General features: G+C 39.5%; 1 protein-coding gene across 1 annotated transcript in view; it reads right to left on the bottom strand.

The window, feature by feature from the left end:
• FMN2 (formin 2) overlaps positions 1-13,941 on the bottom strand; it is a 372,667-nt gene that overhangs the window by 338,595 nt on the left and 20,131 nt on the right. Inside the window, exon 2 of the mRNA XM_035010926.1 lies at positions 1,567-1,733. Coding sequence (XP_034866817.1) covers positions 1,567-1,733 — 167 coding nt within the window. The remainder of the gene's footprint in view (positions 1-1,566; positions 1,734-13,941) is intronic.

The following is a 13,941-nucleotide window of genomic DNA, read 5'->3' as shown; positions in this document are numbered from 1 at the left end:
CTCTAACACAAGGATGGAGAGGGGGTGGGAAATAAGAGGCAGCCAGTTCAGTGATTAAAAAAAAAAGAAGAAGAAGGTAGAGAATTACCCTATTCTTTTCAGTTTATTCCAATTTCACATTTTTTGAATGATAAGACTGTTTACTTCTAAACTTTAAGAGAAGAAAATGCAGTCAGCTCGGGAATAGTTTCAGTCAAAAGGTAAGCTTTAGACATGGCTAGGGTTTGTCTTTCTCTGTACCATGTTGATTTTAAATCCAACTCGTAAATTGATATATTTTCTAGAACACAGCTCTATAAGACTTTTAGCCACCACCGTCCCCAGATTCTGTCTCTATAATAACACACACTTCTCACCAAAAAAAAGGGGGGGAGGAAAAAATTTAAATTATCCAATTCTCCCTATAGAAAAAAAGATCTACCTAGCAGTAATTAGCTATATGTCATTTAAAAAAAATAACTGAATAAATAAAAAGATCTTAAGAAGGAACTTTCATAAGTCACAGCACATCCTGAGGAATCTCCTTTCACATGGGAAGTATCAAGAAGATCTCACAATATTTTACATGATTAATTTTCTTAATACTGAAGGGAGAATCAAGGAAGAACATAGGTTATAACGCATGAAGAAGAGAAAGAAGAAATACAGGACATATAGACATTTTATTATTTACGCTCACGTCTTGATCTCAGTCAGGGTTCATTTTCATTGTCTTTCAAAACTCACTATTATCTCATTCACTGGTCAATAGCATATACACTGAAGGCACAGAAGGATATATATAGTTGGAAGCAAAGACAACTGTAACTAATCCATATGGATGAGAACCCATTACTCTGCCTCACAAATATCTGGGCTCCACACAAGTGAGCCAATTAAACCTTCAATTTTCTTATGAGAAAATCATATAGGAGAATTCTGATATATCTGGGTTTTAGATGCATACGCAACACAACTACCAAGTCACACATGTACCACATACCTGAGAAAGATTAGCAATACCCTGGCTTGAAAACAATAATCCAGCTGTCCTGATACTCATTAGGAATTACGAATATGCCTTTTGGATTACTGTCCTGCAGTATTAATTCCCCTGGTGAATGGGAGCTGGGGAGAATGCGGACAATGCTCCTTCATACCAATGGTTAGTACACAGATGAGCTAAGAACGCACTGAAATAGTGTTCTAGGCATCCATGGAAACCTGCAGCCCACTGGGAACAAAGCTCTGGCCCTATGGTACTGCTTCTGAAGTAATGTCCTCGACCAGCAAAGTCAGTAGTCCTGACTCGAGCCACTTTAAAATCATCACTGATTAAAGCAGGCTAGAAAACTGTCCAAAGTGGCCATCTGTTAAGAAAAGGTTTGGCCAATATACTTCAGATTGCTCTAGTCAAGAAGGAAAGCATAGAAACAGACATGCTGAGTTGCTGAGTGGCTGAGGGGAGGATGGTGGCTTGCATCACATGTCGGTTTTTAAATTGTAGGGTGATTGGGCAGACACATATCACAGCTGCTATTTCAACTGCAATCTGCCTCACAGACTGAAGTCAATGTTCCTACTTACATCAAACGGAGCTGAACTTGATTGGGCATTTCGATCACATGGTTCCCTGAAGCAGTCACTGAAAGGAAGTAGAAGACCCATGGCAATGATCCGGGAGCAAAACTTCTCTGCTTCTTCTGGAGGCCCGTTCTCCTGCTGGCTGAATAGCTTCTCCAACAGAGTTCGCCCTGCAAATGAAACAATCATTAGGAAGGAGCACCGGCAAGTCACCTGGCTCAGAACCCTCCCAGAGGAGTGAGGCCTGGAAAACACAACCCTTGAGCATCACTGTTGCCAAGGCTACTGAGGTGCTTCTCAATCACAGAGAAAGTCTGCAGTCTGAGGCCTGAGTTTCCATATGGGAAAAGGCAGCTCTAGTTTGCTCTCCCATCCCCCAAAACATGTCCTGCCCCAAAAGAGGATGATCACAGGATGGACTATACATTTTCCACCTGAAGAAGTGCCCAACCTTTTGGATTTCATTGGTAGCCCTTCTTCCTCTCTTTGTCTACCCTACTGATGGCTCTCTAAGGGAGCAGTTACCAACCACCAAGTGGGCTAAGAAATGTCAGTGGCTGATATTCAGTCTCTGGCATGGCAATGGGGAGGAGCAGGGAATGATGCAATATATGTTAAGGGGAAAAAAAGGAGAAGATAGCAGGACAGGAAGAATGAAGAGGGGGAAATCAGAGGGGAGACGAACCATGAGAGACGATGGACTCTGAAAAACAAACTGAGGGTTCTAGAGGGGAGGGGGGTGGGAGGATGGGTTAGCCTGGTGATGGGTATTGAGGAGGGCACGTTCTGCATGGAGCACTGGGTGTTATGCACAAACAATGAATCATGGAACACTACATCAAAAACTAATGATGTAATGTACGATGATTATCATAACAATATAAAATTTAAAAAAAAAAGAGCCTGCCTTTGGCTCAGGTCATGATCCCAGGGTCCTGGGATTGAGCCCCATGTTGTATTGGGCTCCTTGCTCAGCGGGGAGCCTGCTTCTCCCTCTCCCTCTGCCCCTCCCCCCACTCACACTGTCTCTCTCTCTCTCTCTCTCTCTCTCTCTCTCTCTCTCTCTCAAAATAAAATCTTAAAAAAAAATCTACACTTCTTACTAAAATAAAGTGACAGCCAGCATATATCCTTCAAATGTGGCCTCTCACACATAAGAAGTATCAATAAATATGTTTTAGGATTTCTGAATAAATGCAATGTTATGATTCTGTGACAAAGACTCATTCATATCATGGTCAGAACTAGAAAGGAGATACATCTATACCAGAGATCAGCAAGCTTTTCCTATAAAGGGCCAAACAGTAAATATTTTAGGCTTTGAGGGCCATGTAAGGTCTCTGTTGCATATTCTTCATTTTTGTTTCAAATCGCTTTCACAATGTAAAAAGCATTCTTAGCTTGGGGTTCTGCAAAACCAGGCCCAGGTCTGTATTTCAGTTAGAACAACTAAATTTCAAATGTATAAATGTCTGTAAGGATATTAGTCATGCAATTTTTGTGCCTCTTCCTATTTTTGTTTTTACAACAGAACTCATTTCAAAATCTACCTCTGATATGTGGGATAACAAAGCAGAACAAAAGAGGCCTTTTTATTTTCTTCATTCTTTTAGGTCACTAGACAACATTCTTTGGTCTCCCAGGATTTTTATTCTATAGAACTTAAGTTTCCCTTCAACTAGCTGGAAACAAACATCAAGGAAACCACATCCCTCAATTGTCAAATGATGAATTATTGTTAAGTATACCCATCTGACATATCTTATGACTGAAAACAGCCAGAAAACTAAGTGCTACTTTCCTGTAACTTGGAAATTGTGTAGGACAGAAAGGGAGACAGGATCTTCCATATGTGAGAGTATTGAGTGTGAGCAAGTAAATGTGTATGTGTACATCAGGCCAAAAATTGTCAGAAAGGGTTATGGAATAATGTGGAAGAGAGGAAAGTACAAGCCCCCTGGACCTTCAGCTCTATGATGAACAAATACCCCTCAATCCTTCATCCAGGGCTTCCTAACCATGACTCCACTGATGCCTTGGGATGGATAATTCTGTGGGTCCTGTCCACTGTAGGATGTTAGCAGCATCACTGGCCATTACACACTAGATGCCTGCACTTCCAATTGTAAGAGCCTAGGTGTCTCCAGACATTGCCAAATGTCCCCCAGCTTGAGACTCCCTGCCTCAACCTCTCTGAAGAGAACCTCCCCTGTTCGCACGGACAGTAACTTGCTGCCCCTCAGTCTACATGGAGATATTGTGCATCAAATCCCACATATATTGGGGGTAGGAAGGGAGTGAGGGACTTCTCTGATCCCCTGAGCATTTTCAAATAACTTATTCTCCTTCAAAACCATCAGCATCTTTGTAAGTCCTGCCACTGGCTGGACCACATGTCATCCTCCTTTCTGCCGTCCACTAACTTCTTGTCATTCCTGATCCCCCCCACCTTGCCTCCTGACTCAACCACTGTGTTTTCCAACCTTACTCCTCTCAGTGATTTTGACATCCACATGGAGATCAAACCAACACCCAGGGAAATAACTCATCTGAGATCTTGAATCCTTGCCTCCAGTCAGTGTTTCTTCTACCCCACACAAGCAACCCATTCGAAAGACCAATTTCAAACTCTACTCCAGCCCTCCATGGCTTTCCATCACCCTCAGAGCAAAACCCAACTCCTCACCACAACTCAAGAACCCCCCAGCCCCCACCACCACTCCTGTCACCTCTTCCTGCTCTCCCTGAAGGCAGTCGCACCTACTGGTCTCTTCCTCCTCAACACACAGAGGTCACTCTCACCTCAGAGCCGTTTGTACTAAAACATTCTTTCCAAGATACTTGAATGACTCTCTTTCATCTTTCATTGTTAAAAAAAAAAAAAGATGGTTTTATACATACATGGCTATACATGTGGCCATTAATATCATGCTATTATAGCTGCGAACATCCCTAAACTGGGGAAGGAAACAAGTATTCACATCCAAGAGGCAGAGAGGACCCCTCCCAAGGTCAATAAAAATGGACTAACCCCCCAGCATATAACAGTGAAACTTGCAAATCGTAGAGACAAGGAAGCTATCCTGTAAGCAGCTAGGGGGAAGAGATCTCTTACATATGGAGGGAGGAACATCAGAATAACATCAGACCTGTCCACAGAGACCAAGCAAGTCAGAAAGGGCTGGTAAGACTTATTCAGGGTACTAAATGAGAAGAACATGGAGCCAAGAATACTTTATCCAGCAAGACTGTCATTCAGAATGGATGGAGAGATAAAGATCTCCCAGGACCAGGAGAAACTTAAAGAATATGTGACCACCAAGCCAGCCCTGCAAGAAATAGTAAGGGGGATTCTATAAAAGAAGAAAGACCCCAAAAGTAATATAGACCAGAAATTTACAGAGACAATCTATACAAACAGAGAGCTTACAGGCAGTATGATGATGGCACTAAATTCATATCCTTCAAAAGTTACTCTCAACATAAAAGACCTAAATGCTCCCATGAAATGGCACAGGGTTGCAGATTGGATAAAAAAGACAGGACCAATCCATATGCTGTCTACAAGAGACTCATTTTGAACCCAAAGACCTTTCAGATTGAAAGTGAGGGAATGGAGAACCATTTATCATGCCAACAGACATCAAAAGAAAGCTGGGTAGCAATCCTCATATCAGACACATTAGATATTAAACCAAAGACTGTAGTAAGAGATGTAGAGGGACACTATATCATACTTAAAGGGTCTATCAAACAAGAACATCTAACAAATGTAAATATATATGCCCCCCACATGGGAGCAACCATTATCCAACTTTTAAACAAAATTAAAGAATCATATTGATAATAATACATTAATAGTAGAAGACCTCAACACTCCACTCACAGCAATAGATAGATCATCTAAGCAGATCAACAAAGAAACAAGAGCTTTGAAGGACACATTGGACCAGATGGACTTCATAGATATATACAGAACATTCCATCCTAAAACAACAGAATACTCATTCTTCTCCTGTGCACATGGAACTTTCTCCAGAATAGATCACATACTGGGTTACCAATCAGGTCTCAACAGATACCAAAAGACTGAGATGATTCCCTGCATATTTTCAGACCACAATGCTTTGAAACTGCAACTCAACCACAAGGAAAAATGTGGAAGGAACGCAAACACTTGGAGGTTAAAAAGCATCCTGTTAAAGAATGAATGGGTCAACCAGGAAATTAAAGAGGAACTTAAACCGTTCATGCAAACCAATGAAAATGAAATCACATCAGTTCAAAACCTATGGGATACTGCAAAGGCGGTTCTAAGAGGAAAGTACATAGCCATCCAAGCCTCTCTCAAAAAATTAGAAAAATTCCAAATGCACAAGCTAACCTTACACCTAAAGCATCTGGAGAAAGAACAGACAATAAAGCCTAAACCAAGCAGGAGAAGAGAAATAATAAAGATTAGGGCAGAAATCAATGAAATAGAAACCAGAAAAACAGTAGAACAGATCAACGAAACTAGAAGCTGGTTCCTTGAAATAATTAATAAGATCGATAAACCTCTGGCCAGACTTATCCAAAAGAAAAGAGAAAGGACCCAAATTAATAAAATCATGAATGAAAGGGGAGAAATCACAAGCAATACCAAAGAAATAGAGGCAATTATTAGAACTTATTACCAACAGCTATATGACATCAATCTAGGCAATCTGGAAGAAATGGATATATTCCTGGACACTTAAAAACTGCCAAGACTGAAACAGGAAGAAATAGACAATCTGAAAAGACGAATAGTCAGTAATGAAATTGAAACAGTAATCAAAAACCTCCCAAAAAAACAAGAGTCCAGGGCCAGATGGCTTCCCAGGGGAATTCTACCAAACATTTAAAGAAGAAATCATACTTATTCTACTGAGGCTGTTCCAAAAAATAGAAATAGAAGGAAAACTTCCAAACTCACTCTATGAGGCCAGCACTACCCTGATCCCAAAACCAGACAAAGACCCTAACAAAAAGAATTACAGACCAATATCCCTGATGAACATGGATGCCAAAATACCCAACAAGATCCTAGCCAATGTACATTAAAAGGATTACTCACCACAACCAGGTCGGGTTTATTCCTGGGATGCAAGGGTGGTTCAACATTCGCAAATCAATGAACGTGATAGATCACATTAACAAAAGAAAAGACAAGGACCATATGCTCCTTTCAATTGATGCAGAAAAAGCATTTGACAAAATATAGCATCCTTTCCTGATTAAAACTCTTCAAAATATAGGGATAAAGGGAACATACCTCAATATCATAAAAGCCATCTAAGAAAAGCCCACAGCGAATATCATTCTCAATGGGAAAAACTGAGAGCTTTTCCCTTAAGATCAGGAACATGACAGAGATGCCCACTCTCACCACTATTCCTCAACATAGTACTAGAAGTCCTAGCCTCAGCAATCAGACAACAAAAAGAAATAAAAGGCATTCAAATTGTCAAAGAAGTCAAACTCTCTCTCTTTGCAGATGACATGCTTTATGTGGAAACCCAAACGACTCCACCCCAAATTACTAGAACTCATACAGCAATTCAGCAATGTGGCAGGATACAAAATCAATGCACAGAAATCAGCTGCATTTCTATACACAAACAATTGACTGACGAAAGAGAAATTAAGGAATCGATTCTATTTACAATAGCACCAAAAACCATAAGATACCTAGGAATAAACCTAACCAAAGAAGTAAAGGATCTAGAAACTACAGAACACTTATGAAAGAAACTGAGGAAGACACAAGAGATGGAAAAACATTCCATGCTCATGGATTGGAATAATAGACATTGTGAAAATGTCTATGCTGCCCAGAACAATCAACACATTCAATGCAATCCCTATCAAAATATCATCAACATTTTTCACAGAGCAGGAACAAACAAACCTAAAATTTGTATTGAACCAAAAAGATCCCGAATTGCCAAGAGGTTGTTGAAAAAGAAAACCAAAGCTGGGGGCATCACAATGCCTGACTTCAAGCTATCTTACAAAGACAGCATGGTACTGGCACAAATACAGACACATAGATCAATGGAACGGAAAAGAGAACGCAGAAATAGACCCTCAATTCTATGGTCAACTCATCTTCGACAAATCAGGAAAGAATATCCAATGGAAAAAAGACAGTCTCTTCAATAAATGGTGCTGGGAAAATTGGACAGCCACATGCAGAAGAATGAAGTTGGACCATTCTCTTATACTATACACAAAGATAAACTCCAAATGGATGAAAGACCTCAATATGAGACAGAATCCCATCAAATCCTAGAGGAGAACATAGGCAGTAACCTCTTCGACATTGGCCACTGTGACTTCTTTCAAGACCCATCTCCAAAGGCAAGGGAAATAAAAGCAAAAATGAACTTTTGGGATTTCATCAAGATAAAAACCTTTTGCACAGCAAAGGAAACAGTCAACAAAACAAAGAGGCAACCCATGGAATGGGAGAAGATATTTGCAAATGACATTACAGATAAAGGACTAATACCCAAAATATATAAAGAACTTCTCAAACCCAACACCCAAAAAACAAATAATCCAGTCAAGAAATGGGCAGAAGACATGAACAGACATTTCTCCAAAGAAGACATACAAATGGCTAACAGACACATGAAAAAATGTTCAACATCACTAGCCATCAGGGAAATACAAATTAAAACCACATTGAGACACCACCTTATACCAGTTAGAATGGCAAAAATTAACAAGGCAGGAAACAACAAGTGTTGGCGAGGATGTGGAGTAAGGGGAACCCTCTTACACTGTTGGTGGGAATGCAAGCTGGTACAGCCACTCTGGAAAACAGTATGGAGGTTCCTCAAGACGTTAAAAATAGAGCTACCCTACGACCCAGCAATTGCACTACTAGGTTTTTACCCCAAAGATACAGATGTAGTGAAAAGAAGGGCCACCTGCACCCCAATGTTCATAGCAGCAAAGTCCACAATAGCCAAACTGTGGAAGGAGCTGAGATGCCCTTCAACAGATGAATGGATAAAGAAGATGTGGTCCAGATATACAATGGAATGTTACTCAGCCATCAGAAAGGATGAATACCCACCATTTGTATCAATATGGATGGAACTGGAGGGGATTATGCTAAGTGAAATAAGTCAAGCAGAGAAAGATAATTATCATACGGTTTCACTCATATGTGGAACATAAGGAATAGTGCAGAGCACCAGAGGGGAAGGGAGGGAAAACTGAATGGGAAGAAATCAGAGAGGGAGACAAACCATGAAAGACTCTGGACTCCAGGAAACAAACTGAGGGTTACAGAATGGAGGGGGGTGGGGGATGGCCTAATAGGGTGATGGATATTAAGGAGGGAACGTGTGGTGATGGTCACTGGGTATTATATGCAACTAATGAATTGTTTAACACTACATCAATAACTAATGATATAGTATATGTCAGCTAATTGAACATAATTAAAAAAAGAAAAAATAACTCAATTAATTTAAACATATCAAATATATATGAAAAGGAATAAAAAATAAAAATAGATACCCCTGGAGAATGCTAGGGCACCAAACATCACGGATAACAGAGAATTAATGGACAATAACAGACGCATTTCCAGTACAAATTGTATTTCAGGGTAATATAACACACCTAGTGAATAAAAAAAAGTTTTCAATACAGAAAGTTCTAGCCAAAAGGGGCAAATAAGTGACAAAATTAGAAAATCACCCTTTTGCAATCCCTAATGAATTCCTTTTGCAGTCCCTAATGGTTCACTTCAGAAGAGCTAATGGATGGGAAACCCATTAGAGAAAAGTCAACTGAAAAATTTGCAAAGAAGGAATCAAGCAGCCATCCCCAAACCCACAAATCATTCACAGCTTCAATACAAATGAGACAGGCAGACACGGTGAGCCTCCTGATGTGGGTTTAGCAAGTATACAGCACTGACCGTCTAGCACATGTGCTATCCCGAACCCCTGGGGAAAAAAGAGAAGAGGATTGAATCATGTGTCGGATTGGACCTAACTTCTAATCTAAGATACAGAGAGTTCTGAAAATGGACTAGTTAAATCAGATAGTATTAAACAAATTTGATTTGCATTCAATATAATAATGGCATTGTAGCATGTTAAAAAGTCCTTTTTTGAGACGCATACTGAAGTACTTGAAATTAACATGATGCCTGGTATTTGTTTCAAGTTATTCCATGAGAAAGTGTGTATTTGGGAGAGGCAGATAAAACTATTATGGCATTGATAATTATTGAAGCTGGCTGATAGGTACATGGGGCTCATCATACCTCTACTTGTATGTACGGTCAAATCTTCACAATATCTTAAATTATGCCATTAAAAAGATTAATGATTGCAAGTCCAAATAAATAAATAAATAGGGCACACCTGAGTGGCTCAGTCAGTGGAACATGCAACTCTAAGACTGCAAACCTAACAAGGTGCCCTCCTTATTCTACAAAAACAAGAGACATGAATTCAGTTTATTAAAGTGTCAAATGATTGTGGTAGGAACATGAAAAGTTTTTACTTCTTCTAGGACCTGCACTCTAGCTGGACTGTACTCAGCTCCCTTTCTGACCATGAATATAATGTGACCAGGGTGGAGGGAGCAGACAGAGACGTTAACTTCTGTTTTTTTTTCTCACAGTTGATGACTGGAGATTTAACTGGGACACACTGGCCTACTACATGGAATTCCTTGAATCTAAACTGGGGAGACTGAGTTGACATAAAGCCTTATGAACTTAACCTTATTTCTTAACTGTACAAACTGGCTGGCTAGGAGCTGGACACGGAGACCCCAGATTCCCTATGGCACCCTATTATGCACTCCACCACCACCCACACAGTTCAGGATATCCCATGACTCCTGGTCCCCTTACACCACTCCGTGGTCAAAGCACCTATATTAGACTGAGACATGTTGGTCACACCAAAAAAATGAAAATAATTGGTCCTAGAATATGAATAAGGATAACTTTCCGTAAGTGTTCAGCAATTCAAAGCTTCATTTTACTTCATATTTTCATTATTTAATCAACAATATTTCCTGAGCTCTTATTAGGTGCAAAGTAGCTCTAAGTCAACTTGCCAAAAACCTATTTGCTGAATGAACAAGTCATGAAAAACTGCAGGTGAGAATGACAGGGGCTGGTGGGGTAGCTGCAGTAATGCTAAAACTTAAGAAAATTCTCAAAGGCCAATAAATTTATTCTCTACAACACAGACTGCTATAAACTCTATAGGTATATAAGAAGTAGTTTCTGGTGGATTTATGACTAAGTGCATGGGCAGGAGATGGGCAAATTTTCTCAGGTTCTCCCTCCCTCCCTGGGCCCAAATAAAAAAACCCAGTGGGAGGAGCAGTCTTTCTTTCAAACCCAGCCTCTAACTATCATTTCATAAACTAGGAAATGCAGGACCAGGGATGTTAGGTGTTTTGTACAAGGTCCCACTATCTTCATCTAAGAAAGGCTCATCTCACTGATCACACAAATGACGTATCTCACATATAGCCTAAAGAAATCTAGAAGTGTACACCCATGGACAATTCTTCTATTTTGTATAGAATGGAGAGTATTTCCTATTTTCTGCCCATTATTTTCCACTGAAAGTACATGGACTCTATCTCTAGACTTCATAAAATGCATCCAGGGGAAGAAGCATTGTAGGGCAGCCATGACCTTCAGCTATGGAAACCAACTGCCTTGGTGCCCTTCCTGATGCTACCATTGTTCAAGCTATGGCCTCGATGAGCTACTCAATATCTCTTAAGCCTCCTCAGTTTCCTCATCTATAACCAGAAATAATCATCATCATTACTTCCTAGGATTGTTGTAAGAATAAAGTTGAAATAATTTTTGTAACAGGCTTAACACAGTGTCCGATAAATATAACCTATCATTATTTTTATCAAGAGTCATTTCAATGGTTCTGTACTCTTAAATAGGATAAATAAAAATTTGGTTTAACCTAAAGGAAGGGAATCCTAAGTAATCACTGGTATCCTAAGAATATACCTCTAACCTAAAAGCATTAGGAAAAGTATAATAATAAGCAAGGGGACCACCGATTAAAATATCTTTGTCCACCAAGTTTTCATTTTCGTTTTTGTTTTTGTTTTACATTCAATAGATCTTAATGACATCAACTAGGTAATATTTAAGACTCTGCTTTCTAGAATTCCTAACTTATGTTTTTTTTAAACTTGCATTATTTGTTAATTATTTGTTAAATTCATGTTAAAAGTAATATTCATCCAATGCCAGGGAAGTTATTAACCACTAATGTTCCCCAATTATTTCTGCACTGACCCTCTCTCCCTCCTCCTGCGTGTCCTTACACACCCTGGTTAGTAAAGGGTATTCACTTTAGCATGTGGTAACAGCTTTGAAATCATACACTATCCTCAAATACTCGTCTTGCATTGCTAAGCAAAACTCACAAGCCTGGACAAACATGGAAACAAGACAAATGCAGTGATCTTCCCGCACAAGGAAAAAGTAAAATCATGAGTCCCTGCCCAGGAGTTCGGTTGGGCAGTGAGCAGTGATGCTATAAAAAGTAAAAAACCTGTTTTTTGGATAGCATGATACAATATAAAGGGCACTTTCCCTGTCTGTCAGCTTGTGAAGCAAAGCAAGGATTTACCATCATGATTTCAAAGCAACTAACTGAGGGATGAAAAGGTTCTAGAATCGGCCTACAGACTGGAGGATGTCAGTGCCAAAACTGGATGCATACTCTGCTCTCCTAATTTTTATTCCAGGGATCTTCCACTTCTGAGTAAGCCAGCAGCTCTGGGAAAAGCTTCTGACCAACATTCTCTATTAAGATATAAAAGAAATAGACCACATGGTCTGCACCCTGCTGGGGCTGCAATACAGTTACAACGACCAAAGCTCATGAAGGAATACTTTAAATGCAGTCTATTTAGAATATACTACCTTAGCTAAACATCCTTGGTGGAAATAGTTAAAAAGAGAGAGAAAGAGAGAAAAAGCAGCAAAGACAAGATATAACCAAACACTTAAGAGTCTATCATTTGCCAAAGAACATCGTAGGTCCACCAGAGGATATAATCTTGATGAAAACATGCTCCCTGCCCCTTATCAATAATAATACATTATGACAATATACTCAGATATTTGAGTAATATATCCCAGGTCACACATGGGGACGGGCTAAGTGTGAGTTTGGTGTTGTTTTATGCCCCATAACGTCATTCATTTATAATTATATGTTTTATATTTATACTTTAAGAGCCTACAAACACGTCATTGGCTTTTTCCTTTTGTGTATTTTTTAATGATTGAAAGAGGAACAGAATATAACTGCTATATTTTGAAAAGGGTCCATATAAGTTTCTGTTTCTTCTTATGCAAATGAGAATTAAACAGCAGTCTCACTGTGTTAAGCTTTTTCCTAATCTTCTAGGTCAGACTTATCTATCTAATAAACTTCCCCTGAAAGCCCATATTATCTATCAATTGAAATGTTAAGAGGAATGTGTTGTTGACCAGCAAATCTAGAGTTAGACATTAATGATAATCGCTTAAGTTTAGGATGTTGGTGAACACAGAGATATCACATATTGTGTATCATCATGTATTGATGGTCTATGCTGGAGAAATAAGAAAAAAACAGGTATGAGAGGCCAATTATGATCAAATAGAAGCTAACATGTCTAGTTTCAGATACCAATGCTGCAAGTTTTACAATAAGAGGAAGACCCTCCTCAGTATAAGTATCTAGGTTTGTCTCAAGGCAAGAAGACAAATGTGTGGTCAAACTGCTAGACACATCATAGGAAAAACAAGTCATAGGGCACATGAAGATAACTAACCTTCAGTCCCAACCTGCAGGGAAGATGACCTCAGCTCATGAAGGGATCTGAACAGATGAGGATGTAGCTCTCTGCTCCCCCTGGACAGAACTCCCTGCATCTGTGGACAGCATGGACTAGACACTCTTATGGGAAATTCCCTCCTCTGAGCACATCATCAGGCTCAAAATTTCAGGTAAGGAAGAAATACTTTGATATTTAAACTTTATAAAACACCTACAGATTGACCTGCAGATGTGCTGGTTTTTCCAAGTCCTCAATACTATGTACCTTTATAATTTTTTTGAAGAAATTGACTGCTCTGCATGGTGAACTGGGACTCACATGATGCATTTTGTTACCTAAAATTGACAATATGGAAAAGAGTAGTAATAAATGTATTTGACATCAATTACAATAAAATGTCACACTACAACAAAGCATTAAAAAAGTGATTTGGGGGTGCCTGGGTGGCTCAGTTGGTTAAGTGTCCAACTCTTGATCTCAGTTCAGGTCTCGATCTCA

Source organism: Mirounga leonina, unplaced genomic scaffold (genome assembly GCF_011800145.1).
Source record: "Mirounga leonina isolate KUSES-001 unplaced genomic scaffold, KU_Mleo_1.0 Mir_154, whole genome shotgun sequence".
NCBI classification, from domain to species: Eukaryota; Metazoa; Chordata; class Mammalia; order Carnivora; family Phocidae; genus Mirounga; species Mirounga leonina.
This window is presented reverse-complemented; position numbering and strand designations above follow the sequence as displayed.